General features: G+C 46.5%; 1 protein-coding gene across 3 annotated transcripts; it reads left to right on the plus strand.

Annotated features, from left to right (window-relative positions):
• Positions 1-980: 980 nt before the first annotated feature.
• lrch4 (leucine-rich repeats and calponin homology (CH) domain containing 4) lies at positions 981-26,730 on the plus strand. 3 transcript variants are annotated; one of them, XM_076040422.1, is made up of 19 exons: positions 982-1,443; positions 10,264-10,408; positions 10,807-10,936; positions 11,032-11,137; positions 12,030-12,279; positions 12,817-12,913; positions 13,249-13,366; positions 13,586-13,704; positions 13,808-13,860; positions 14,285-14,431; positions 14,735-14,788; positions 14,883-14,937; positions 15,146-15,209; positions 15,905-15,994; positions 16,073-16,170; positions 16,727-16,864; positions 19,363-19,440; positions 21,375-22,855; positions 22,911-26,730. In XM_076040422.1, the coding sequence occupies exons 1-18, from the start codon at positions 1,269-1,271 to the stop codon at positions 21,618-21,620; spliced, it is 2,163 nt and encodes a 720-aa protein (XP_075896537.1). In that variant the 5' UTR covers positions 982-1,268; the 3' UTR covers positions 21,621-22,855; positions 22,911-26,730. The 3 variants fall into 3 exon arrangements, with proteins under 3 accessions (XP_075896536.1, XP_075896537.1, XP_075896538.1); XM_076040423.1 differs by lacking the exon at positions 21,375-22,855 and having other exon boundaries at positions 26,362-26,730; XM_076040421.1 differs by lacking the exons at positions 21,375-22,855; positions 22,911-26,730 and having other exon boundaries at positions 981-1,443; positions 19,363-19,965.
• Positions 26,731-27,878: the final 1,148 nt, after the last annotated feature.

The raw sequence follows: 27,878 nt of genomic DNA on the forward strand, positions 1-27,878 counted from the left end.
CTTGACAATAATAAGACACTTTGTTTGTGCTTTGAATTAAAGTCAGTAGAGTTTAAAAAATAAAAGACAATACGATTGTTTGGGAACACTGACATAAAATGACCAACCAAAATAACACTTTTACATTTCACTGCACAAATCTATATCATCTACATAATCTCTGATAATTATATTGTCAAATATTATTTGAACCACCAGGATGTCAATTTTACGGCTACCAAAATAAAATGTTTTGTTTTGTCCAGATTTAGTGACCATTTGTTTAAATTAAACCAAATATTTTTATTTTTTTTCAGTTTTCATATGCGACCTCCCGCAAAACTGCTTCAAATCGGCACCAGAGCAGAAACCACCGTGGCTCCACCATGAAAGGCTCAGGCTCATCAACCAGGTCAAAGGGCAGCGATGCTCTTAGCCCAGTCTGGCCTTAAGAGAACAAGAGGAACAAGAAAGTTTTTTTTTTTTGATGAGAGCAATGCGAGCTGTCAATTAAAGTAACCGCGGTCATTTTCCTGACGGCTGTTTGGGAAACACATCAAAGATGATAATAAAATATAAAACTTGTTAAGGAAAAACGAGACACGAGTCGTTTCCCGTTTCTGTGCATCTACAACAAATGGAAAAACGAATTGCCGGTTAATAAGCAGTTCGAATGACGGAGCACTTCCTTGTTGACTAACAAAATAAATTCTAGTTCTTCAAAATGTTCGTCATCAAGATGTTATGTTTTGTTTTGTTTTTTTTTAAAGTTCTTCTGTGCGTTGAGATTGGATGCTACAGGAAAATATGCTACTGTGTTATCAAGTAGGAGCCAAATAAAACTACATTTATTGTATAAACTACGACTTCATAATGCGGAACGAATGGCGGTTGTATTAAAATTCTTTCGGCTTCATTTTATTTTGACGAGACTCCGTCTGGGTTTCGTCTTATACCGTGCTGTGAATCTCGCTAGCTTGACGTCACTTCCTGAAAGATTGACAGCTAACTACCGCTTTCGTTTAGTCGTAGTCGGGACGCTAGGCCCTGTCGCGCCGCGCACTTCACCCTAAATACACTTTTCACGCGGATTTATTATTTTATTTTTTTTTTGTCGGATTTCAACTCCACACAACTCAAGCGGGCATTTGTTTCCACACGGAAGCGCCCGAGTTTCAAGTTTGCGGCTCTCGGCGGTGTCTGAAACTCCGTCTCGGGCGGGTCTCAGCCCTCTCAGCCCAGCGAGCGAGAGCCGAGCGAGAGAGCGGCGAGGCCGGCCAGCTAGTCCGATGGCCGCCGGGGATGGAGCTCCGCTGCCCGGCACCATGGTCCCAGCCAGCCGGAACGTGGAGAAGGCGTTGGAGGAGGCGGCCGCCAGCGGGGCCCTTCACCTGGCCAACAGAAAACTAAAGGAGTTCCCAAAGAGCGCCAAGAACTACGACTTGTCCGACATTACACACGCAGGTCGGTTGGATTTCTCATGTATTTTATTGTGTTTCCTGGCAGCGCAGCGCTGCATGAACAGGCGGAGCTAACTGTTGTCTGCCCCCTTTTGTTGTATCGCCGCTTGCTTCTGTTTGGAATAGCAGCAGCAGCAGCAGCAGCAGCCTGCCGGCTAACTCACCCTGCCCCCTTTACAACAGCTCACACATAAGAAATAACAATAATAATAATAATAATAATAATAATAATAATAATAATAATAATAATAATAATAATAATGATAATAAGATAAACTTCGGGTTTCATCATCATTTTAAGCCTTAAGGTTGCTAACTTTCTACTTTGGACAAGGAGTAGAACGAAAAAGGAATGATAGAAAGAAGTTCACTCCAAGCGATTCGTTTGTCTTTCCCAGACCGCTCCAAAGCCTGAACGTAAACGATTATAATTGTTATTATTTTTTTTAAAAACAAACAAACACAAACAAACAAACAAACACCCCCCCCCCTACACACACACACACACACATACACACACATAATTTTATATACTTCAAAATAAAAATGATCGTGTTGTGTTCGGATGTGAACCTCCACGATGAGAAACGTCAGACGCGCCAGTTCCTCTTCCGTGTACTTTCTGGGTCTAAAGTTTGTCAAAGCCGACACTCGTTCACGATTTTCACCTCACACCTCACTGAAATGGCTGAATTCACCACGTCTGTTTTTGTCATTATTGTTGTCGTTTTCACTTCACCTACTTCCTCGGACCCCATCATTTGCCCGGAGAACGTGTCTGGCGCAGGGGCGTTACTAGGTTTTATGGAGGGGAGGGGTTGGGGTGCCCCCCCCGGGGTGCCCCCCCCCCCCCCCACCCCCAAGAGATGGACAGGATGTGAGCAAAAAGGCAAGCACACAATTTCCACAAACAGGAAGCAACAGCTAAGATGTTGTGTCGCTAATGAACATGGCCGGGGGTTGCCAGATGCATCAAAAAGAGTCAAGATTCTAAGAACTTTATTGGTCACGCGATGCTCCTGCAAATGTCAGCGTGGCACTGCTGCAAAAACAACACTCACGGTAAAGACCAACACTATATGCAACCAAATATATATATATATATATATATATATATATATATATATATATATATATATATATATATATATATATAAATATAAATAGAAAAGAAGAACAATATTCACAAAGCCTACTTATTATCGAAAAATATGTGCAGTGTATAGACTAGGTATGGACAAACTATGGCCCGGGGGCTGTATGCAGCCCATTGAAGCATTTTAATCCGGCCCTCTGAACTTGAAGAAATTATATTAATACTCGGTGAGTGATAAAATAGCTGTGTTTCTTCTATTTTCTCAGTGTTTGAGAGTCATTTCAATAAAGAGCTGAATACCGCGGGGCTTCAAAGACTCTGATTTGGTTGCAACCTTGCTTTGGTTCCTTTACAGAAGACATTAAAGCAACAGCTTTTCTTTCTATCCCATGAGATTTCCTATGAGGTGACTCACCAAAACACTCCATCCATCTGCTGCTGCTCCGGCTCCTCTGTCACATTGTACAACCATTGGGGTTGAAAGGTTTGCCCACCCCTGGTCTCGAAGGTCCAGGAGTGGTTTTAGGAGATTCCAGGTGGTTCTGGTGGTGGTTCTAGGCCAGGCATGGGCAAACTACAAATCTGCAAGCAATTATTTTTCTCGTCCTATGAGGTGGATCACCGACACAATCCATCCATCTGCTGCTGCTGCTCCGGCCACCTTTGGCAAATGTTAGAACCCATTGTGGCCCACCAGTCCAAAAGTTGGTCCACTCCTGTCGGATTTTCCTTGTTTCTCTTTGCAATGGACTCGACTCCAAGAATGTGAAGTCTGTTCTGACCCAGAGTTTGACACAGTTGCACTGAAGGTTCTTCCACCTATGCAGCTGCTGAAAGGTTCTGTTACTGTTACAAATGGGTCGGTCGCCTTCAGAGAGCCACGCGTGTTTGGATCGCGGAGGTCACGCTCAGAAATCATGGACATCCAGAAGGTTTCTGGCCACCAGAAGCTCCTCCTCCAGTGTGTGCAGGTCAACTCTGAAGTGCTTTTCCAGTATCTCTTTGTTTAATAAGGATCCCCATTAGTTTTCACAATGTGAAGACTCGGAACTGGAGAGGAATTTCGGATGAGAGGCAAAACATCTTCAAGATGGCAAGTCCAGTGGCCCCGACTGAACCCTTGACCTGGATGACTGAGAACCTTCACAGACAATGTGGAGACGGTTCTTCCTGTGATCCACACAAACAACAGAAATTACAATAATCACAAATCAACATGGGTGAGAATATTCACCAAAATTCCTCAGTAATGAGTTAGAAACCAAAAACATCCAAGTGTGGTTCACGCGAGACGTTCTTACCAACCATCGTAGCCACAAAGGAGAAAAGCCGGTTCAGTTCCTGGCACGAACCCACGGTTGCCTCACAACCCACTCAATCCTCAGTCTTCCTGGGTTGGGCCTGCTCGAGGCCTCTGGTGCAGGGACACCGTGGCTGTGGCAGCGCCTTGGGTTTCTCACACAGCTGTGTGGCCAAGGCCTCTGTGTGAGCTCGAGCAAATGTTGCTGTCTCGATAGATAAGAATAGAATAGAATAGAATACTTTATCTGTCATTGCCTGTTACCATACAAAGACATTTCATGTGCTTGTAAAAAGACGTCCCATGCACACGTGACGTACACACTGGCTGTGTCTCAGTTCAGGCTCTGCGTCCTTGGAAGGCTGCATTTGAAAGGAAGTTGCCTCATAGGTTTGACCCAATTCCCAATAGTCAGAAGGACGCTCCAAATGCACCCTCGGAATGCCACCCTACTGTTTGCCGATTCCAAGGCTGCACCGCTTCTATCCTTCACCTCCTTCTGTATCCCAGGAAGCTTTGCGTGCTGCTGCAAAGCATCCTGGGATCCTGGGTAGTCAGCTGAAATTAGCGCCATCTACTGGCAAAGACACCACGTATAAATTTAAGTATTGAAATTTCACATCAAATATTCAGTTTTTAACGCAGGGTTTTTACTTATTTCAACATCCAACGCCATCGTTAGATGGTGAACCAATGGTTAGCTTGATGCTATGAAAACGTCACTTCCGGGGTTGGCCAGCAGGAGGGAACGGCGGTGACGTAACCAGGAAATACGCCGAAGGCTAGACCGTCCCGTGTGGTTACCCGGGAGGTGGGGTTTGGTTGGTCCTTCTGGGCGGGGTCCTTGGGAGGACGCTTCCTTCAGACGGAGGACGCTCGTTTTGAAGGGTGCAGACCCTGGGTTGAGGCACAGCCACTGACTCACGTCCACAACTGAACTGAACCAAACAAAAACTCACAGTCATGAGCTTTGATATAACATTTAGAAGTAAAGGTATTAAAACCTTGCACATGAGTGTGTAGAGTTGTGATTGTGGTGGTGGTGGGAGGGGCTTCGGGTCGTGTATGGCAGTGGGATAAAAGCTCTTCTTTCATTTGAAGGTGAAGGAGAGCAGTGTTTCTCAACTGGTTAGTCGCGTCCCAAAAATGGGTTGCAGAGTTGTTTTGTTTGGGTTGCGGCTCTGTGGGCATTTTCAATAATTTATTGACTGACATGATAGAAAGTGGGCTAGCGTTCTTTGGGGAGGGGGGAGGGGGGTAAACCTCCAGAGTGTTCAAGTGTTCAAGCCCCAAAAAAGGGGCTTGAACACTTTAACACTGCTAGCTCTGCTATGGCAGCATGGCCTGTAAATGCAAAGGGAGACCACTGGTCTTTGAGCCACTGTGACCCCCTGGAGAGTTGCCCTAACCTGCTGCTGGACACGTAGGAACCAGTGACTCTGGTGTCCAGGACAGCAGCGGTGCGACTGGTGTGTGGTCTTCCAGGCAGTTGGTGTCGCACTGTTCGGGCGCTGGGATGACGGTGGCCGTTTTCAGGCAGGCTGGAACTGTAGAACGCAACAAGGAGGTAGTGAATGTGTTGGTCAAAGCCTTTGCAAGATGGTGCGCAGTCTTTTAGGAGCCACCTGGAAGCCCACCAGGGATCTGCTGCACTTCAGGACTCGTTGAACCCCTCAAGGCCCGAGCCTGTGTTTGAGGCCGCAGCTCAAAAGTTGCATACCCTCAATAAAATAAACTGTATCTCTGCGACCCACAAGGTCCTATTCCAATCATCTTGGTGTCATAAAAAAGGGGTCACTCGTGATATTTGATCAGATGTGTAAATCTCAGTATACACGTCAGTGGTGTTAAGCAAAAACGAAGACTGCGTCCGGCACAACTTAACATTTTTTTTGGTTCACCAGCAAAAAAAAAAAAAAAAAAAAAAAAAAGGCATTTCCAGGATGATTGCACCTGTTAAATCATGGGGTTGAATGTTGAAGCGTCTTCAGAGTCATAGCGTGGTATCTGGACAATCTCTCTGCCAAGTTGAACTTGGTTGCAGTCCAGGCAGCTCAGATGAGGCCTCCAAGCTTTGGTAGTTCTCTCTCCAGACCCCATTGGGGGGCCTCTCGGGCTAAAGGGGTCGTAGGGAGGGGGACCTCTTGTGTCTGTGGAGTGAGTGAATGGTCAGCAGTGTCCAGATCTCTCTGGGTCCGGCCAAAGCAGTGGTTCGGCTCCTCGGACAGTGATGCACTGTGCACTGTGGGTCGGTCTGCACTGCTCCTGTCGGTTCTTCAGAGGACGTCCTTCCATCCGCTGACTCACAACCAGAAACGGCAGCATGTGTAATCTTGTAACAGATTTCAGGTGTGTTTTATTGTGCTTGACATTTTCACTGTGAGTCAGCAGACAGCGACTCAGCGACTCATCACCTGCCTGGTGACGACTCGGCTGTAATTCTACGTTTCTCCAGAGGCCAAATTGTGGCCGTCGGGTCTCGATGATGGTTGTTGCTGCTGCTGCTGGCTCCACAGAGAAACCTGGTATCAGTCAGGTCCTCCTCCACCGTGGTGGAGGTGGTGGACCACTCTCACTTTTCTCACTGACAACGTCTGTATGATGGGATTCAGTGTCCAGACTGCATGCAGCAGTAACCTGTTTCTTTTGTTGTTTTTTCCCCTTTATTTTCCCTGAGGTCTATGTTTTAGACTCTTTAGACGAGTGTATGAGTTTGAAGTGACGACACACAGGTGCTCTGATTCTCTCAAACACATCACCGGGATTAGATGATGGTTACATAGTCCTAGTTTACACTGAATATCATTTTTCCCCTTCTCTTTGCACTGTATTGTTGCTGTAATTACGCAAGTTGTGGGATTAATAAAGGCTTCTATTCTTTTCTATTCTAGATAGAAGACTTTTTTTTCCCCTCCTCCTGAACCAGCAGCACCTGCACTCTCCCAGTTAGCTCCGCTGCTGCTGGTTGGTGGATGTATACAGTATACAGGTAGTACCCAGAAAATTAGAATATCCTGAAAAGGTTGTAATATTTCTGCAATTCAACTTAAAAGGTGAATGTGACATATTATATAAAGGAATAATATGCAAATCAATATATTTCAAGCTTTTATTTCTTTGGGTTTTGCTGATCAGGTCTTGCAGCTTCAAAAAACCCTCAAATTTTATAATAATTTTCTGAGTTTGTGGCTTTGTGGTTTTAATAAGCTGAAAATCTTCATCAGCAAAGTGACAACAAGGAACTGCTTGAGAGGTCAGTTTGCCTGGAATGGCTCAACAGCTCTCTGTTCTTGGTTCTGTTTTGCGATGAAGCCGTCCTTTCACCGCAGTCCTCAGTGCAAATGCAGCTGGGCGGGGGGGGGATTTTCACCAGCAGAGTCCAAAGTGGTTGCAACGTGAAGGTTGTGAGACAATACTGTCGCTTCCTTCCCAACAGTTTGTGGCGTCACTGGGTTTTTGCACGAAGGCGAGGTTATTATTGCGCCCCCCCCCCCCCCCCCCCCCCCCAGAGTTCACTTCCTGTGTGCTGCGGATGTGGGCTGCCTTGCGCAGCCACTTGTACTCTCGTGTCTCTGCTGCGTCTTCTGCTTTGTCACTGCTCTGCTCAGCAGCACCGGCAACCAAACTCAGTCAACAACATCGACAAAACACAAAGATAATCGTTTTGTTGCATCTGGCCCTGAATGTCTTTCATTCATTCTGATGGGACCTTCTCATGATGATGAGTTCAGTAGATTGTCTCATGACTTCAAGTCCTCTGGAGACCAGAAGAGCAGCAGCTGCAGGAGACTGGGAGGCCCTTTCAATTCCCACTGGAGCCACTAGAGCTGCTCACATTCATCTGCTGACAGAGGAGACACTTGGAAACACAGTGACAGTCCTAGTAGTAGTGGTGGTAGTAGTAGTACTGGTACTAGTAGTAGTAGTACTAGTACTAGTAGTAGTGGTAGTGGTAGTAGTGGTACTGGTACTAGTAGTAGTAGTACTGGTACTAGTAGTAGTAGTACTAGTAGTAGTGGTAGTAGTAGTAGTAGAGGTAGTAGTCGTAGTAGTAGAGGTAGTAGTAGTGGTAGTAGTAGTAGTACTAGTAGTAGTGGCGGTGGTGGTGGTAGTAGTAGTAGTAGTAGAGGTAGTGGTAGTGGTAGTAGTAGTAGTACTAGTAGTAGAGGTAGTGGTAGTAGTAGTATTAGTACTACTAGTAGTAGTAGTAGTAGTAGTAGTAGTGGTACTAGTAGTAGTGGTGGTAGTGGTACTGGTACTAGTAGTAGTAGTAGTAGCAGTAGTAGTAGTAGTAGCAGTAGTAGTGGTACTAGTGGTAGTAGTGGTAGTAGTACTACTAGTAGTAGTACTAGTAGTAGTAGTAGAGGTAGTGGTAGTGGTAGTAGTAGTAGTACTAGTAGTAGAGGTAGTGGTAGTGGTAGTATTACTACTACTACTAGTAGTAGTAGTAGTAGTAGTAGTAGTGGTACTAGTTGTAGTCGTGGTAGTAGTAGTAGTACTAGTAGTAGTGGTACTAGTTGTAGTAGTGGTAGTAGTAGTAGTACTAGTAGTAGTAGTAGCAGTAGTAGTAGTAGTGGTACTAGTTGTAGTGGTGGTAGTAGTAGTAGTAGTGGTAGTAGTAGTGGTAGTAGTAGTAGTAGTAGTAGAGGTAGTGGTAGTAGTACTAGTAGTAGAGGTAGTGGTAGTGGTAGTATTAGTACTACTAGTAGTAGTAGTAGTAGTGGTACTGGTACTAGTAGTAGTAGTAGCAGTAGTAGTAGCAGTAGTAGTGGTACTAGTTGTAGTAGTGGTAGTAGTAGTAGTAGTAGCAGTAGTAGTGGTACTAGTTGTAGTAGTGGTAGTAGTAGTAGTAGTAGCAGTAGTAGTGGTACTAGTTGTAGTCGTGGTAGTAGTAGTAGTTGTTGATATCATTGAATGGTTTTTCAAAGACCTGTAGAGACCTGTAGAGACCTGTAGAGACTGGTTGGAAAGCTTCCTTCATTACATGAGAGCCATCGTCTCTGCTGGTTGTAATGCAGGATTGATCTGGGTTAGAGATGCAGTGTGTATTGAATGCTTTCATCAGGGGCCCTCTGATGGTTCCTGGGCTGCACTCAGCACCAGTAAGGCCTTCACTTGGCTGGCAGATCCTGCTGTGTCTTGGCAGACTGCCGTTCGGATCCTCCGGCTCAGCACCGCTTACATTTTTTGGGGGTCACTACTTGACTTTTGTGTTCCTCGGGATCTTTCAAAAAATGTCAAGTGACTGTCTTACTGCGTCCGACCTGGCACACTGTGAGAGGCCAGCTTCAAAGACAGGGAGCTTTTCTGTCTTTGCCATCAGGAGACCCCGACAGTGATTAGCTGACAGAAAATGACCTGGAATCCACATTTCTGCACAGATCTGGACTTTTAAAGGCTGCGGTCTTCAACTTTTCATCAGCAGGAGGGAAGAAGATGGAATGGAATGGAATGGAATGGAATAGAATAGAATAGAATGGAAGACTCCTCCCACATTGGGGAAAGTTGAGTTTCCTGCTGCAGACTGCATCCCCGGAGGTGCAATACATGAATTTGATAAATGAATATCATGAAAATGAAAATCCTATAATTCTAGATTGTCTGTAGGTGTGTGTGTGTGAGTGTGTGTGTAAGTTTGTGTGTGAGTGTGTGATTGGTTGCTTCACTTCACCCTGTGGCCGCTGGGAGGGGCTCCAGCAGACCCCCAACACGCCCAGAGCAGGAAGATGTGGGCATTGGAAATGGTTGAGTGGATGAGGAGCATGTGCTTTTACTTCCTGTTTATCATAGGAAGCTTTTTACATATAAACACAACCTATTGATGGAGAGGCCAATGCAGCTTCTCATAAAGCGAATCCTCTGTCGATGAATGAATCGATCAATCGAGTCACCGAGTTAAACAGATGAAAGCTTCCTCAGGCCGTTACTGTCAAGAAGAATTTGTTCTTCATAACTTGCCTGATTAAATAAAGGTTTAGTAGTAAAAAAAAAGAAAAAAAAAGCCCCTGGTTCAAATACCCCTGCAGGGGGCGCTAGTCTACAACCGTGTATCTAACGAGGGCCTTGATCTCATACTTGATCGCCATCTTGTGTTCATTATCCACTCTTAACATACATCTTTTTATCTCATTGTATTGAAACGTTCTTAAAAACATCAAACAGCACCTCGAGTTCCACTGCATGCTGGGCTTTACAATGACAACAAAGGATTCTGATTGTGATTCTGATTGTGGATGAGAGTCTGATTGTGATTGTTACTCTGATCGTTGTTTGAATTCTGATTATGATTCAGATTCCGATTGTGATTCTCATTGTGATTTTGAATCTGATTGTGATTGTGACTCAGATTCTGATTGTTACTCTGACCGTGATTGTGTTTCTGATTGTGATTGTGATTTTGATTGTGATTGTGATTGTGACTGACTCAGATCTTTCGAGGAACCGTCTGTGCGAGCTGCCAGAGGAGCTCTGCCAGTTCATCTCCTTGGAGACGCTCAGCCTCTACCACAATGGGATGCGTTCGCTGTCCTCGGGCATCTGCAACCTCCAGGCCCTCACCTACCTCAACATCAGGTATCTGCACTCTGGACAGACTGCAGTCACAGCAGACACACACGGCCCTGCTTCTCTCTCCTGGGTCTTGTATTACTGTTGCTTCCTTCGACGCTCTTCCTGTATTGATTTCACGTTGAGGAGTTGTTTACTAGCGGTCAGGAATCTGCACATTAGCCAACTAGAGTAATAAAAAGAAAACAAACAAAAATATTGCCAAATATTCACCCGGCAACTCGCCCTCAGACTGCAAACCTGCTGAGTGATGTAAGAATGATGTGAAACCACCAGCTGGGTGTGTCTGCCAGCTGAGACACATATACCACTGTATTAATGTGTGTGTGTGTGTGTGTGTGTGTGTGTGTGTGTGTGTGTGTGTGTGTGTGTGTGTGTGTGTGTGTGTGTGTGTGTGTGTCCAGTCGGAACCTCCTGTGTAGTTTACCCCCCTCGGTGTTTGAGCTCCCCCTGCTGCGAGTGCTGATCGTCAGCAACAACAAGCTGTGTTCACTGCCGTCCTCCATCTACACCCTCACACACCTCAGACAGCTGGTAGGTCACACACACACACACACACACACACACACACACACACACACACACACACACACACCATTTCCTGTATCTGAGCCCGACTCTTCTCCCAGGATTTGAGCTGTAACGAGCTGCAGAGTTTGCCTGTGGAGCTCAGCCAGCTGGAGTGTCTGAGGGACCTGAACCTTCGCAGGAACCGACTCACCACCTTACCTGAAGGTGAGGACCCCATGAAGTAGCTTCTAAGACCAGACCTGGTCCTCGGTGACTCCACAGGAGAGCAGAAGAGTTGTTCAGTTCATAAAAACACGACTAAATAATCAAGAATGAATTGAGGTGAAGGTCAATGTTAGCAGGGCTGTGTCTCAGTTCAGGCTCTGCGTCCTTCCAAGGCTGCATTGGACAGGAAGTTGCGTCATAGCACTGCATGGAGGCTCCTCCCACTTCCCAGAAGTCCTTAGGACGCTCCAAATGCTCCCTACTGTTAGCACCAAGGCTACACCGCTACTGTCCTTCACCTCCTGCTGTATCCCAGGATGCTTTGCGTGCTGCTGCAAAGCATCCTGGGATCCTGGGAAGTCGGCTGAAATTAGCGCCATCTACTGGCAAAGACACCACGTATAAATTTAAGTATTGAAATATTCATCAAATATTCAGTTTTTAACACAGGGTTTTTACTGATTTGAACATCCAACCAACCAATGGTTAGCTTGATGCTATGAAAACGTCACTTCCGGGGTTGGCCAGCAGGGGGGAACAGCGGTGACGCAACCAGGAAATACGCCCAAGGCTAGACCGTCCCCTTTGGTTACCGGGGAGGCGGGGTTTGGGTTCTGGGCCGGGTCCTTGGGAGGACGCTTCCTTCAGACGGAGGACGCTTCCTTCCAAGGATGCAGACCCTGGGTTGAGACACAGACAGGGAGTCGACTTCTCTCCAACCAGTTTGCACATTGCTTCAGGTTACTGGAGGTCACGTGGATTTTCACTCGCGGATGTTACATTTATATTCCATGTACGTACACACACTGCGCAAAACAAAAATGGAGGAACACATTGCAAACACAACTAGAAACCTTGCCTGACCCCCCCCCCCTCCCCCCACTCTCTGCAGAGATGTCTGAGTTGCCCCTGGTCAGGCTGGACGTGTCCTGCAACAGGATCGCCAGGGTGCCGCTGTGCTTCCGCCACCTGCGCAGCCTGCAGAGCCTCAGCTTGGACAACAATCCGCTGCAGACGCCCCCGGCGCACGTCTGCTCCAGGGGCAAATACCACATCTTCAAGTACCTCAACATGGAGGCCTGCAGGGGGAGCAGCAGCCAGGAGCTGGAGAGACACCTGAGACCCAGCGGCTTCACCAGCTGGTAGGAGTTGGCATTGTTACTCAGTAGCAATCATCTGCACCTCCTACACATTGCTGGAGAGATACTTACATGTTAAACAGTTAGACTTACACGTGCTGCACGCTCTGCTATGACTCAGTCTCTGTTGCATCTAAATGGGAAATGTACAGGTATTGTAGATTTTGTGCAAATCCCATCTGGGACACGCACAAAATCTACAATAACTAAAGTTTGAATGTGAATGAAGCTGAACTGGGCTCCAGTGGACCAGCAGAGTGGACCAGCAGAGTGGACCAGCAGGGAACCAGTGGCGCCGTCTGCACGTTAACCATAATAAAAATAGAATAGAAGCCTCTGTTCATCCCACGTTTGAGGGGAATCTGCGTCACTGCAGCAACAACACAGTGCAGCAGAAGGAAGAAGATATGAATTAAAATAAAATGTTACCAGAGAAAGAAAGGAAAGCAGACCAGATGTTTGCATTAAATGGACGGTTGGATGACTATTGGCTGATTATTTCCAGTGTGTCTCATGCTGTGTGCTCTCTGTCGCCCCCAGCCTGTCGGAGCAGGAACTGTTCTCCGGCCCGCTGGGAGGCCTGGACTCGGGCTTCAACAGTGTGGACAGCGGCAGCAAGCGCTGGTCCGGAAACGAGGTCAGAACCCAGTCAGAGTCCTCGCTCACGTTGCTTATCTATCAGCGTTTCTCAACCGGTGGGTCGCGGCCCAGAGGATATATATACATATCTGTGGAGTGAGTGTATGTATGTATGTATGTATGTATATATATATATACATACATACATGCAAGTATTTGTTAAATGTGCACATATACCTAAAAAAAATAGCTAAATATAAAAAATATATTTAAAAAAATACATGTAAACAATACAATACATCAACAACACATCAACAACACATGTAAAAGACAGAAAAGTGTGGAAGTGAGTCCTGGCCGCTTGCATTGATCTCAGACCACCGTGTGTCTCAGTCTGCAGATGACTTCTCAGAGCGTTCCAGAGAGAGAGAGCAGAGGAGCCTGGAGGAGGAGCAGGAGGAGGAGCAGGAGGAGGAGCAGGAGGACGCCTCTCCCAGGGCCGCCAAGAAATGTAGGCGCTGCTGTTTAGCATCCAAAGGTCCAGCGTGTGAAATGTTGAGGCTAGTAAACAATTCCTGAACACAGAATAATATAGAAAGAAAGTACAAGGAAGGGAAATGAATACAAGAGCAGTTGGAAGAAGCTAGTTAGCTTGTTAGCTTGTTAGCTTGTTAGCTCCAACCTAGCTGAAGCGTTGACGTTGACTCCAAGCTGATGCCACCTCCTGCAGTCTTTCCAGTGAACGGAGAGGCTGAGCACTTGGACTTTATTGACAGCAGCCTGGCAGAGGAAGAAGAAGAAGAAACCGGCTCTCCCTTCTGTGCGCTCAGTGCCCCCTACCTGGCAGGAGTAAGCCACGCAGTCACTGTTTCCTGGATTCTGTTTTGTGGAACATTCGAGTCGTTGTGGTAAAGAGAAAAGTGCAGCCGTTGATTGTGGAATTGATTTCCAGGAGCAGACGTCCGGCCTCTCAGCCCCTCTCTCCCAGAATGCAACAGTGCTCAGGTAAAGCAGCCTGGGGGGATGGGATTGAATTCAAATCCTGGTTGGATGATGAACACAGTGTGTTTCTGTTAGCGCTCAGCTAGCGTAAAACAATGAACACTGTTCCCCTCTCCAGTAGAGGGCGCTGTTCAACCACTGCTAAACAGCGAGAAGATTAAAAAAAATGTTTTTAATAAAAATAAAAATAGATTAAAAATGAAAAAGAATTGCAAATTTCTCTTGGAGATTAATAAAGCAATTATCTATCTATCTAGTATAACAACACCTGTCTGTCTATCTGGCTGGCCTCCACCTCCACAGTAGTTTTCCCACTGTGTAGTTCAACTGCAGGTTGATGATAATCAGGGCCCCTTCCTTCTCAAAGGATGTTTTTCCTCTTTCATTCCAACTGTTGATGTGAGCTGTCCCACCTTGTTGATTTCAGCGCCGAGCCCCAGGCCAAGACGCCCTCCTCGCCCTCCTCGCCCTCCTCGCCCTCCAGCCCCACCCTGGAGGGCCGCAGGAGGCCTGAGACCCTCCTCATCTGGCAGGAGAGGGAGCGTCTGCAGCAGCAGCAGAGAGACAAGGCCACGTAGGTTCTCACCTGTCCTCCCACACTTTCCTCCCAGCAGCACCACCAGCACCACACCACCACCACTATCACCACCACCCCCACCACCAGCACCAGCACCGCTGGACACGTTGAATCGTGTTTATTTTGAGATATGCCATGAAAAACAATCAGTTCTGCCATTTAAACCATGGAGAAGAACATGGACAATGAGTAACAGATTAGAACAGCAAAGAAGCAGTCAGTAGAAATCAGAGGATGTTTGTGAAAGGCAGTGAGAGGAAGTGATGAATGTGTTTCACTCTGTGGGAACTGAATTCACAGGTTGATGAAGTCCAGCAGCAAAGCCACCGCCCCGAGGACGGAGATCAGCTCGGGGTAAGCAGGACCTCTGGCACGCTCACACAGGGGAAGGTCAAGTCATACATTGGTGTTGCTAATACGTGTGTGTGTGTGTATGTGTGTGTCGCAGTGCTGCTGACCCGGAGCCCCAGCTCGGCCTGCTGTCACTGGGAGGAAGCTGCTCGGTGAGTGGAAGGGCCTCCATTCTGTCATTAGCAGCTTAGAGGAGGAAGAGTCCTGCTCACCATCATCATCAGAAGAAGAATAGGAAGAATATCAATAAGAAGAGTAGTAGTAGAAGGGATGAGTTGGGGAAACTGAACAAGTCCAGTTTCCCCAACATGTCTTTATACTACAAATGTCAACTTTGCTTCCACCTCCTCCTCCTTGCAGAGTGCTGACCAGATGAGCTCAACGTGTCCCTCAGTGGCTCCTCACCTCACCAGCAGCAGAGCAGGTAGAGCTAACGAGCTGTGTGGCAGCTTCAACCCTCTCCATCATCAGTGTGTGTGTGTGTGTGTGTGTGTGTGTGTGTGTGTGTGTGTGTGTGTGTGTGTGTGTGTGTGTGTGTGTGTGTGTGTGTGTGTGTGTGTGTGTGTGTGTGACCATGCGCAACCCTTCAGTAAATTGTTTCTTCAGTACTTGTCAACAGTGTGTCTCTATATCCCCAGTAACAGGAGTTCTCATTGGTTCTTATTGGCAATGGTTCTCATTGGCATTGGTTCTCAATGGTTCTCATTGGCATTGGTTCCCAATGGTTCCCAATGGTTCTCATTGGTTCTTATTGGCAATGGTTCTCATTGGCATTGGTTCTCAATGGTTCTCATTGGCATTGGTTCCCAATGGTTCCCAATGGTTCTCATTGGTTCTTATTGGCAATGGTTCTCATTGGTTCTCATTGGTTTCATTGGTTCTCATTGGTTTCATTGGTTCTCATTGGCATTGGTTCTCAATGGTTCTCATTGGCATTGGTTCCCAATGGTTCTCACTGGCATTGGTTCCCAATGGTTCCCAATGGTTCTCATTGTCTCAACCAGAATAAGAAGTCAAACCAACATCAAGGAGGAAGTGAAGTATTCAGATGAATGTGATGTGAATGTGATTCCTGACTATATTTCATCAACGCACTCCACTCTGCTCATTTCCCACTAGACGCCAAGACGTCGCCCCCTGCTGGCAAAGCGCAGAAGCCCAACAGTTTCTTGTTCCGCACCTCGTCACAGAGCAGCGCCAGGCCCGCAGGTACTGACCCGGTGCGAGTGTGTGCTGATGCCGTGGCTCCGTCACTGCGGACCCTGCTGAGCTCTGCCTCTCCTGCAGGGTCCTCCTGGGGCCTGGGACAGTCTGGCAGGAGCGAGTCCCGCACCACACTGCGCTCGCCCAAGGAGGAGAGAGCCGACATAGTGCAGCTGCGCAAGGTACACGCCAGTACACGCCAGTACACAGCAGTACACGCCAGTACACACACCAACTTCCTGCTGACATTCTGCCTCATTTTCACAACGCAAATTCACCGGCCCTTCATATAATATTCATAGCATGATTGATATATATATAAATATATATATTGATTTTATATATTTGTATATTTACGCTCTAAATATGTTCATATATATATATTATCTTTATGTATACATATACAGTATGTATCCATATATACTGTATGTACATACAGTGTATATATATATGTATATATATATATACATATACGTAGTTAGATAGCTAAATATATATAGATAGATATTTATATTTATTTAATGAACTCAGCAGCTTTTCTTCTTTACAATAGTTTCTATGCTGCTGTCTGTTCACGATGTGATATATGTGTGTTTATATATGTGTGTGTGTGTGTGTTGACTTGTGTATTAATACCCAGTAAAGATGCTTCATGTTGACAGGTGAACAGCAGTTTTGCAGGAGTGTGTTGAGCTTGGTGGCAGGTGACAGGAGTCCTGTCCTCTTTTGTCCCCTCAGACTTTGGAGTCTCGGCTGAAGGTCTCGCTGCCTGAAGACCTGGGCGAGGCCTTGTCCAATGGAACCCTTCTGTGCCAGCTGGCCAATCAAATCAGGCCTCGCTCCGTCTCCATCATCCACATCCCCTCCCCAGCTGTGGTGAGTGCACGGTGCAGTACACACACACACACACACACACACACATGTGAAAACTCTCATGAAAACCTGTAGTAGAACTCGTACTTCAACATCAGGATGTGAGTGATGGTTGGATGGAGTGTTGGATTGTTGGATGTGACAGTGACCTACAGCAGGACCAGAGTGAGAGAGTGTGATGTGACAGTGACCTACAGCAGGACCAGAGTGAGAGAGACTGATGTGACAGTGACCTACAGCAGGACCAGAGTGAGAGAGACTGATGTGACAGTGACCTACAGCAGGACCAGAGTGAGAGAGAGAGTGATGTGACAGTGACCTACAGCAGGACCAGAGTGAGAGAGAGTGATGTGACAGTGACCTACAGCAGGACCAGAGTGAGAGAGAGTGATGTGACTGTGACCTACAGCAGGACCAGAGTGAGAGAGTGTGATGTGACAGTGACCTACAGCAGGACCAGAGTGAGAGAGAGTGATGTGACTGTGACCTACAGCAGGACCAGAGTGAGAGAGTGTGATGTGACAGTGACCTACAGCAGGACCAGAGTGAGAGAGAGTGATGTGACTGTGACCTACAGCACGACCAGAGTGAGAGAGAGTGATGTGACTGTGACCTACAGCAGGACCAGAGTGAGAGAGTGTGATGTGACAGTGACCTACAGCAGGACCAGAGTGAGAGAGAGTGATGTGACTGTGACCTACAGCAGGACCAGAGTGAGAGAGAGTGATGTGACTGTGACCTACAGCAGGACCAGAGTGAGAGAGTGTGATGTGACAGTGACCTACAGCAGGACCAGAGTGAGAGAGAGTGATGTGACTGTGACCTACAGCAGGACCAGAGTGAGAGAGTGTGATGTGACAGTGACCTACAGCAGGACCAGAGTGAGAGAGAGTGATGTGACAGTGACCTACAGCAGGACCAGAGTGAGAGAGAGTGATGTGACAGTGACCTACAGCAGGACCAGAGTGAGAGAGAGTGATGTGACTGTGACCTACAGCAGGACCAGAGTGAGAGAGTGTGATGTGACAGTGACCTACAGCAGGACCAGAGTGAGAGAGAGTGATGTGACTGTGACCTACAGCAGGACCAGAGTGAGAGAGTGTGATGTGACAGTGAGCTACAGCAGGACCAGAGTGAGAGAGTGTGATGTGACAGTGACCTACAGCAGGACCAGAGTGAGAGAGAGTGATGTGACAGTGACCTACAGCAGGACCAGAGTGAGAGAGAGTGATGTGACAGTGACCTACAGCAGGACCAGAGTGAGAGAGTGATGTGACTGTGACCTACAGCAGGACCAGAGTGAGAGAGAGTGATGTGACTGTGACCTACAGCAGGACCAGAGTGAGAGAGAGTGATGTGACTGTGACCTACAGCAGGACCAGAGTGAGAGAGAGTGATGTGACAGTGACCTACAGCAGGACCAGAGTGAGAGAGTGTGATGTGACAGTGACCTACAGCAGGACCAGAGTGAGAGAGAGTGATGTGACTGTGACCTACAGCAGGACCAGAGTGAGAGAGTGATGTGACAGTGACCTACAGCAGGACCAGAGTGAGAGAGAGTGATGTGACTGTGACCTACAGCAGGACTAGAGTGAGAGAGTGTGATGTGACAGTGACCTACAGCAGGACCAGAGTGAGAGAGAGTGATGTGACTGTGACCTACAGCAGGACCAGAGTGAGAGAGTGTGATGTGACAGTGACCTACAGCAGGACCAGAGTGAGAGAGAGTGATGTGACAGTGACCTACAGCAGGACCAGAGTGAGAGAGAGTGATGTGACAGTGACCTACAGCAGGACCAGAGTGAGAGAGTGTGATGTGACAGTGACCTACAGCAGGACCAGAGTGAGAGAGAGTGATGTGACTGTGACCTACAGCAGGACCAGAGTGAGAGAGAGTGATGTGACAGTGACCTACAGCAGGACCAGAGTGAGAGAGTGTGATGTGACAGTGACCTACAGCAGGACCAGAGTGAGAGAGAGTGATGTGACAGTGACCTACAGCAGGACCAGAGTGAGAGAGAGTGATGTGACTGTGACCTACAGCAGGACCAGAGTGAGAGAGAGTGATGTGACTGTGACCTACAGCAGGACCAGAGTGAGAGAGTGTGATGTGACAGTGACCTACAGCAGGACCAGAGTGAGAGAGAGTGATGTGACTGTGACCTACAGCAGGACCAGAGTGAGAGAGTGTGATGTGACAGTGACCTACAGCAGGACCAGAGTGAGAGAGAGTGATGTGACAGTGACCTACAGCAGGACCAGAGTGAGAGAGAGTGATGTGACAGTGACCTACAGCAGGACCAGAGTGAGAGAGTGATGTGACAGTGACCTACAGCAGGACCAGAGTGAGAGAGTGATGTGACTGTGACCTACAGCAGGACCAGAGTGAGAGAGTGATGTGACAGTGACCTACAGCAGGACCAGAGTGAGAGAGAGTGATGTGACAGTGACCTACAGCAGGACCGCCTCCAGTCTGACGTCAGTGTTCTTGTCATTTCCAGCCCAAACTGAGCTCTGCAAAGTGTCGACTGAATGTGGAAAACTTTATCGCCGCTTGCCGCAAGTTGGGACTCCCTGAGGTAAAACCGTCCTTCAACACGGCTCTGACGCTCTCCTCGTGTGACCGCCGCACATTATTGAAAACTGGAATTGAGTTCTGTTGGAGTTTTACAGAAGTTGCAACCGCTTTTAAAGTTGCGCTTTGTGTCGTTGTCGTCGTTGTCGTCGTGTTTCTTCAAGCTTTTTCTCAATTGTTTGCACACATTTTCTCCTCCATTCATTCTGATGACTTCATGGCCTTCTGTGTTCAGCATTACACTTCTAACAGAGACAGTACACACACACACACACATACACATCAGTGTGTTGTCACACAGGTACACTTTACACAATGTATTTTATTTTTCCAGAAAAAAACAACGTCCACAGTGCAACATCCCAGACAACACAGAGTTGCACATACATACATACATACATACTGTGGTCTACATATAAAACTACAGGAGAATAATTGGCTGTGTGCAGTTACAAACCCAACAACAAACCAATTCTGCTGCCTGCTCTCCTCTGTTTGGGTCCACAGCACCTGAACCACAGCACTAGCGTTGTTTTCACTGGAAAAGCATCATGGGAAATATTGTCTAGACCAGGGGTGGGCCGACTGTCTGGACTGCTGGGCCACACTGGCTTGTAAAATAAGTTCCGTAGTTTGCCCATGTCTGGCCTAGAACCACCCCAAAACCACCCAAGAACCTCCCCAGAACCACCCACAACCCCGTAGAACCACCCTAGAACCACCCCAAAACCACCAAGAACCACCCTAGAACCTCCCCAGAACCACCCACAACCCCGTAGAACAACCTAGAACCACCCCCAAACCACCTAGAATCTCCCCAGAACCACCCACAACCACATAGAACAACCTAGAACCACCCTAGAACTTCCCCAGAACAGCCTAGAACCACATAGACAGCCTAGGACCACCCCAGAGCCACCCACAACAGCCTAGAACCACATAAAACAACCTAGACCCACCTAGAACCACCCAGAACAACTTAGAACCACCCCGGAACCACCCCAGAACCACCAAAAACCATCCAGAACAGCCTAGGACCACCTAGAACAATCTAGAACCACCCCAGAACCACCCAGAACAGCCTAGAACCAAATAAAACAACCTTGACCCACCTAGAACCACCCAGAACAACTTAGAACCACCCCGGAACCACCCCAGAACCACCTAGAACCACCAGAAACCATCCAGAACCACCCAGAACAGCCTAGAACCAAATAAAACAACCTTGATCCACCTAGAACCACCCAGAACAACTTAGAACCACCTCAAAACCACCCTAGAACCACCTAGAACCACCAAAAACCATCCAGAACCACCCAGAACAGGGGCGGACCAACGTCTTTACTGGAAATCTTTGGCTGATTGGATAAAGGCCCACTGTTAAGAACAATAACCAATGTTATTTCCTACATTTTTATTTCTCTCTACTGAACAGTGACCCCAAAGCCTCTGAGATATGATCCACTTTTATATTGAACTACACGCCAGCGTAGTTCACATAGCTCCACTTCAAGCAGCAACAACCATAATGAGAAGCAAATTTCTTTTACCATAAATGATTTGAAATGCCCAAATACTAAGAAGAAGAAAATTCAGATATTTGTGTGCAACTTTAGGGATTCAAAGTAAAGTAAAGTACAGTACAGCTACCTGAAACACCTACTGAAGCACTTCCCACCTCTGTTTGCCAACTCAAATATTTATATGAATTAAAATACGATGAATTAATTGCAAAGGCCATGATTAATGAATCAGGTCCCACCGCTACTGATTAGTAACCAGACCGTTTCTGTGTGAAAAACAATTGAGAAAAACTTTAACACGTCGTTAACGTGTGCCACGTTTTTTTCCCATCATGCCTCTGCTGCTTGTGTCGGTCCCTGATGCCACGGCTTGTGTCGCTCTGACTGTGTTGTTGTGTGTCTGTGTCCCGTCCAGACGGACGTGTGTGTCTGCTCTGATGTGCTGCTCTGTCGGCTGCCTGCACTGTCGCGCTGCGTCGCCGCCCTGCTGGCCCGAGGAGGCCGGGAGGAGCTGAAGGAGCAGCAGGGACAGCAGGAGGAGGAGGGGGAGCCGGAGCAGCAGCAGCCGTCCGCTCCGTCCCTGCTCTCCAATGACTTCTTGCTCTTCTACTGCGCCGCCATGGCCCTGCTCTACGTCCTCTACTGCCATGTGCTCACCTAGTGGACACACACACACACACACACACACACACACACAGTGAGTTTTAGCATAGCTGACTTAATAGCATCTCTTTGCATTAAAACCAAGGGAGGCTACGGAAACAGCCTAAGCTTTGATGCTAAGCTAGTAGGTTGAACACACACACACACACACACACACACACACACACACACACACACACACAGTGAGTTTTAGCATAGCTGACTTAATAGCATCTCTTTGCATTAAAACCAAGGGAGGCTACGGAAACAGCCTAAGCTTTGATGCTAAGCTAGTAGGTTGAACACACACACACACACACACACACACACACACACACAGTGAGTTTTAGCGTAACTGCTTCAATAGTCTCCCTTATTCTGATGCTAAGCTAATAGAGGGAACACACACACACACAGTGAGCTTTGGCATAGCTGTTTCCATAGTCTTCCTTAGCTTTGATGCTAAGTTAACACACACACACACACACACACACACACACATGCTGCTTTGCACTTCCTCCGTGTGTTCCCAGGGAAATGTGATGGGTTTTTCTCCCCCACAGTCCCTGAATGCCACACAGGCCCCACACAGCTGTCGTAGTTTAGACTGTAGTTTGAGACCAAGCTCTCAGACAGCTGGTGTTGCTAACAAAAGGAGGTGGGGATCTATTTTTCTCTAGTGAGCTGAATGCCTTTAGAAAAGGTGACGTTGAGACGCTGTGTGTCGCTGCGTCACCTGCACTGGTCAAACACTCGAGCCGCCCAGCTCAACAATACATTAATAATAATAATAATAATAATAATAATAATAATAATAATAATAATAATAATAATAATAATAATGATGATGATGATGTCATGTATAAAGTGCTTTTCTAGAACAAAATAAAATGAACACTATAACTCCTCCAGAAAGAGGAGCTTTAAAGCTTTACATAGTCATGTATAGCCTTAACCTAGCCTAGCCTAGCCTAGCCCAGCCTTTTAGTCAGGGTGGAGGACACATGCAGATATTTCTCAGTCTTCAGTGGTGTAGTAGAGCACAGGGAAACACGCACACACACACACACACACACTGTGGCTGAGATGTGAACAGCACAGTGACAGAAGTAGCACACAGAGGTCGTTGCCGTTTGGAAGGTGCGCTGCTGCTCTCCCTTCTACTACAACTCAGACTCAAGCTGTCATCTGCCGTCACTGTTTACAGCTAACTGGCTTCATAGCTGAATAAATGCTGTAGTAATACACAACCATGTAGTAATACACAACCATGTAGTAATACACAACCACGTATTGCTTCCAACTGAAGAGCCTGGAAGACATCCTGTGACCAGCAGAGGGAGCACCACCGCTTTGGCTGAACTTACTCAGTCATACACTACAATGTGTGTGTGTGTGTGTGTGTGTGTGTGTGTTAAGAGCAGCTCAAACAGCTGGATACAAATAGAGCACAGTGCCACCTGCAGGTGAGCAGAGAGAACAGCGGCACCTCTGCAGGTGCCAGAACTGAAGGTACAGACGCTTGTGTACTGAAAAAAAAAATATATATATACATACATACATACATATATATATTTTTCATTTGTCCCTTTTGCCAGCAAGCTCAAAGTTTGCACAAATGAAAATGGGTCATTAAATTATTATTACTATTATTTTTCTTTATTTATTTTGTCCCTCCTGCATTTGCCAGAGTGGTTGTGAAGGTCACGCAGCAGAAGTTCCTTCAGTTCATCCAAACCTGTGACTGGATCGAGATTTGTTCCACCGCTGTGTTTGCTCGACTGTTAGAGTGGATGGAAGCCGTTACAATATTTAATGATAGTTCTTTAAATGTACAATGATTTTCTATCTGAAAGTTCCAACCTGTGTTGCAATGTAAATCATTTGCTTGAGTTGAATTGTTTGATATATATATATTTTATTTTCTATATGTATATGTATGTATATATGTATATAGATATATATTTATATATATATCTATGTATGTATATATATATGTATTTACATACACACACACATATATATGTGTATATATATATGCATATATATGTATATATACAAATATATCCATACAACCACTGTTTTCTTGAAAAGAAGTTCTTTGTGTTCTAATACTGCAGATGACACTGACTGTTCAAACACGTGGTTCAGTACTGTGTAGTACTGCGATGCAGTTGTGCTGGTAGTTTCCACCCTGGCAGAATTACTGACCTCTGCTGGCCAGTTGCCAGAGAAAATCAACAACGATGCAAAACTGTTTCTTTCTCTCTGGTGTTCAGCGGTCGGCTTGAAGCCTTTGTGATCCACGGCTGTGTTGTGTGTGTGTGTGTGTGTGTTGTGTGTGTGTGTGTGTGTGGTTGTCAAATGGTGACGATGGAAGTGACCTTCCCAACAACCCTGACCTGGTGGGAGGAGCAGACGCAGGTCTTCCTGATGGATGAGATGAGGGATGTTGAAGCTTGTGGTGGTTGGTCCGGTTCCACTGAGTACCTGCTAGCGTGAACCGCATGACTGAGAGCCCCCCCCCGAGTGCTACACTACTACACATTTGACACAGCGACACATATTGTCAACGCACTGCATTTGTCCAGCCAGCAGTTTTGTGCGGTCGGCCTCCCAGCGTCGCAGTAGCAACGATGAGCTTTCCATCAAACACTTGGTTTGCTCGTCACTCCAGCGGAGCTCGTTGAAGATGTTGTGTGTCTCGTCTGTGCCGCTGTGTGGCGCTGACGTCCCGACGGCCTGCGACTCGTCTTGAAACAGGAAGTCTTTGATCCTCGGAGTCCTAACGGCAGAGGAGTTCCATCGGTTGGCTTTTCTTCTTCTGCCGGTTGCGGCTGAGTTGTTTGTCGGTCGTCGCCGTCGCTTGGTTCCAACACAACCCTCGTTGTCTTGCAGCTCAACTTCGCCCCAAAAAGCTGTAAAGTGCTGCACATGGCCCCCGGGCCATAGTTTGCCCCACGCCTTGGCTCGCCCAGGTTTGCTGCCTTGTTGTGAAGACGTTCATCTTTTGTGTTGGTGGATCAATGCGTTTTAGTTTGTGTTGCGTTGCGCTGTGTTGTGTTTCCCTGTTCTTCCTGGCCACTGGCGCCCCCTGCTGCTCTGGAGGGTCCAGTTGAGACGACCTTAGATTGGATTTAGCGCTGTACAAGAAAAAGTTGAGTTGATTGATTTGATTTTTCGAGGTCGAAACTTCAAGGTCATGCAAGTTCTCGTCAGGGACATTTTGGTAGTTTCTGTTGTCTTTATAATCTAAAAAAACAACAACCAACAATTGTCAACCACTGACCGTGGATGAAAGTGGGTGTATTTTATCATTATAATTAACATTCTCTGGAAAATTGGCCTCAACAGTCATGAATTCTGCCAGGTTTGTAAACCTCTGTCCACAGCTGTGTTCATGAATGCCTTTGGAGCCGCACGTGAACGGACGACACTCTCGACATTGCGTTTCAAGAGAGAGAGAACTACGAATATTTCACCTTTCAGTCCGGTTATTTCAATGTGGGACAGGAGGTGAACCACAGTGGCTCCTCCCCCTACTGTCACTGCTCACCTGGCTGCTGTAAAGGTCAACGGGCTCCCAAAACAATCAAACTACCAATGTATCATGCATATTAGTTTAGTTTGTTCTCTGAATGTAAATCGTTTTTTCTTCTCTCCAGATGTATAAACTTTATTCCAGTCGGCCTCCAGATGTGTTGTCTGTTTGCTGGCTTGCCTCATGCTGTGCTCCCCCCCCAGCCCCCCCTAACATTGTCCTCCTGGCGTCTGCACCGGCTCACAAAGTCTCTGTGCCAAGTTGCCAAGACGTGGAATTTCAAAGCGGTCCAGTTTTGGACTGAACAATAAACTGTCCAGAACCCCCCAGAACTGAGGGTCCGCTCGTTCTCTTGCTCCTCTCTTCAAGTTCAGCACTCAATCACTCACTTCCAGAAATCACGAGCTTGTCTTCCTTTGATGAGTGTCTCTGTGATCACACAGGAGGCACTGATGCGTCTCCAGGTAAGTGAGTGACAGCACTGATTGGTTGATTTCCACCACAACGGGCCTCAAGGCCTTTGAAAACATTCATTCATTCATTCATGTGCAAATATAGCAGACATGGATGGAGTGTTCTGGTGAGCCACCTCGTAGGAGGAAACAATCTATCATGGGATGTGTAGGAAACATGTTGCTGTAATGTCAATGGAAAATGAAGCAAAGCAAAGCTGCAACCAGGGTGTTTAGCTCACAGAACCACCTAGAACCATCCAGAACCACCACGGTGTTTAGCTCTTAGAACCATCCAGAACCACCAGTGTGTTCAGCTCTTAGAACCACCTAGAACCACCCCATGACCACCAGTGTGTTTATCTCTTAGAACCCCCAGGGTGTTTAGCTCTTAGAACCAACTAGAACCACCAGGATGTTCAGCTCTTTATTGAAATGACTGCAAACACTGCAACATGGAGGAGACGCAGCTGTTTGATGAGTTATTATTAATATCATTTCCTCAAGTTGGCGAGCTGGCTTAAAGAACTTTAACAGGCCCCCGGGCCGTAGGTTGCCCATGCCTGACCAAGACCTACTTGAATACACGCCTCACCACGTGCTGCATGCGTGCACAAATGAAGAGTCGTGTAGATCCTAAACACAGAAGAGTTTTCTAGAAACAACATTGCTGCTGCCGCTGTAATGGAAAAGGAAGCTTGGAGCAAAGTGAGCAGAACCGAATGAAGCCCGATAGCTGCTGACCTCCCTCCTCTTCCCCTCCACAGGAGTCCCTCTGCTCCCCCCAGCTGATCGTGGAGGAGGAGAGCCTGAGCCGCCTGGCGCACACGGTCCAGGCCTTGATGGGCCTGACTGACGGTTCACACTGAGCTCCTCGACACAGAACATCTGGACTACCTAGAGAAAAAAAGAGAAAAATTCAAAGCGTCTATATAATTTATTTTAGACCTGTGTGCCTCTCACTGCGGATCATCGACCTAAACATCAAAGAAACTGGAGTCCTGCTGTCCTCTCATTCGCCTTCTGGGATAAATAAAGTTTTTTATTTTCCCTTACTGATTCTGAATTATTATTATTATTATTGTTTTTAATAAACTCAGTTGTCTCTCCAAGCCCAATAAAATAAATAAATAAATTGTGATCTTGTAAAAGTGATGTTCACTTGGTGACCACAGGAGGGCGCAAACACACACCTGGCTAGCAGCGGTGTTATCTGGAGGAGCCGTCACGACCTCCTGTTATGATGACCTGTGCGTTGTGTCGGTGTGGCAACACGTGGCAGCAGATACCAGGATTCAGTAGCTGGAGCGATGCCACCTGGGGAATGAAAACCCCAGGAAATCCAAAACTAGAGCTGTGCAGAGTAGGTGGACCACGTGATCCATAATACCAGCGGCGTTCAGACGCTGGTACAATATCAAACAAATTAATTTTATTGCAAGTCCAGCGTTTAATATTTGGAGTTTTTGAAGAAGAAACAGCGACATCAAGTGGTCACATTTTAGATTGCTTTGCTCAGCTTGCTGGTGAACTACGGTGGCCCTGGGCACCCAAACCTGGACACCTCGGGAGTTTCCTGGAGTCTCTGAACTTTAGTCTGTCTTCTCCTCTGCGGTGTCGACCACCAGTTTCCACCTGAGTCCAACTGAACTCTTAAAGCAGGCAATACTGTTCACTTATAGTTTTAAACTTATCATTCCTAGAATACAATAATTACAACACAGAAAGATGTGATAAAGATGATAAAGATTATCAAGGGTATCAGACTCCAGAGTGGAGTAGCATTTTCCCTTCTATTTGGAGATTTATATCTACAGGTACTGCCCGAAAAAATTAGAATATCCAGTAAAAGTTGTTTTATTTTGGCAATTTAACTTAAAAGATGAAAGCAACACATTTTAATTGGCATCTCAAGCAGTCCCTTGTTGTAACTTTGCTGATTAAGATTTTCATCTTATTAAAACCACAAACCCACAAACTCAGAAAATTATTATAAAATTTGAGGGTTTTTTTTAAAGCTGCAAGACCTGAAATATATTGATTTGCATATTATTCCTTCTTTATATAATATGTCCCATTCACCTTTTAAGTTGAATTGCAGAAACAGAGCAACCTTTTCAGCATATTCTAATTTTCTGGGTAGTACCTGTACATATACACACACACATCAAATGGTACTACAGTTTTGTTTTGTTTTTTTGTTTCCTCCCCCCACACTTTATTATTTATCCAAAGGTGCATAACAAATAAAGAGGTTTTCAAACCGATGATCCGGGGTCTAATT

Source organism: Nelusetta ayraudi, unplaced genomic scaffold (assembly GCF_046127955.1).
Source record: "Nelusetta ayraudi isolate G7.1 ecotype Tasmania unplaced genomic scaffold, CSIRO-AGI_Nayr_v1 ptg000061l, whole genome shotgun sequence".
NCBI classification, from domain to species: domain Eukaryota; kingdom Metazoa; phylum Chordata; class Actinopteri; order Tetraodontiformes; family Monacanthidae; genus Nelusetta; species Nelusetta ayraudi.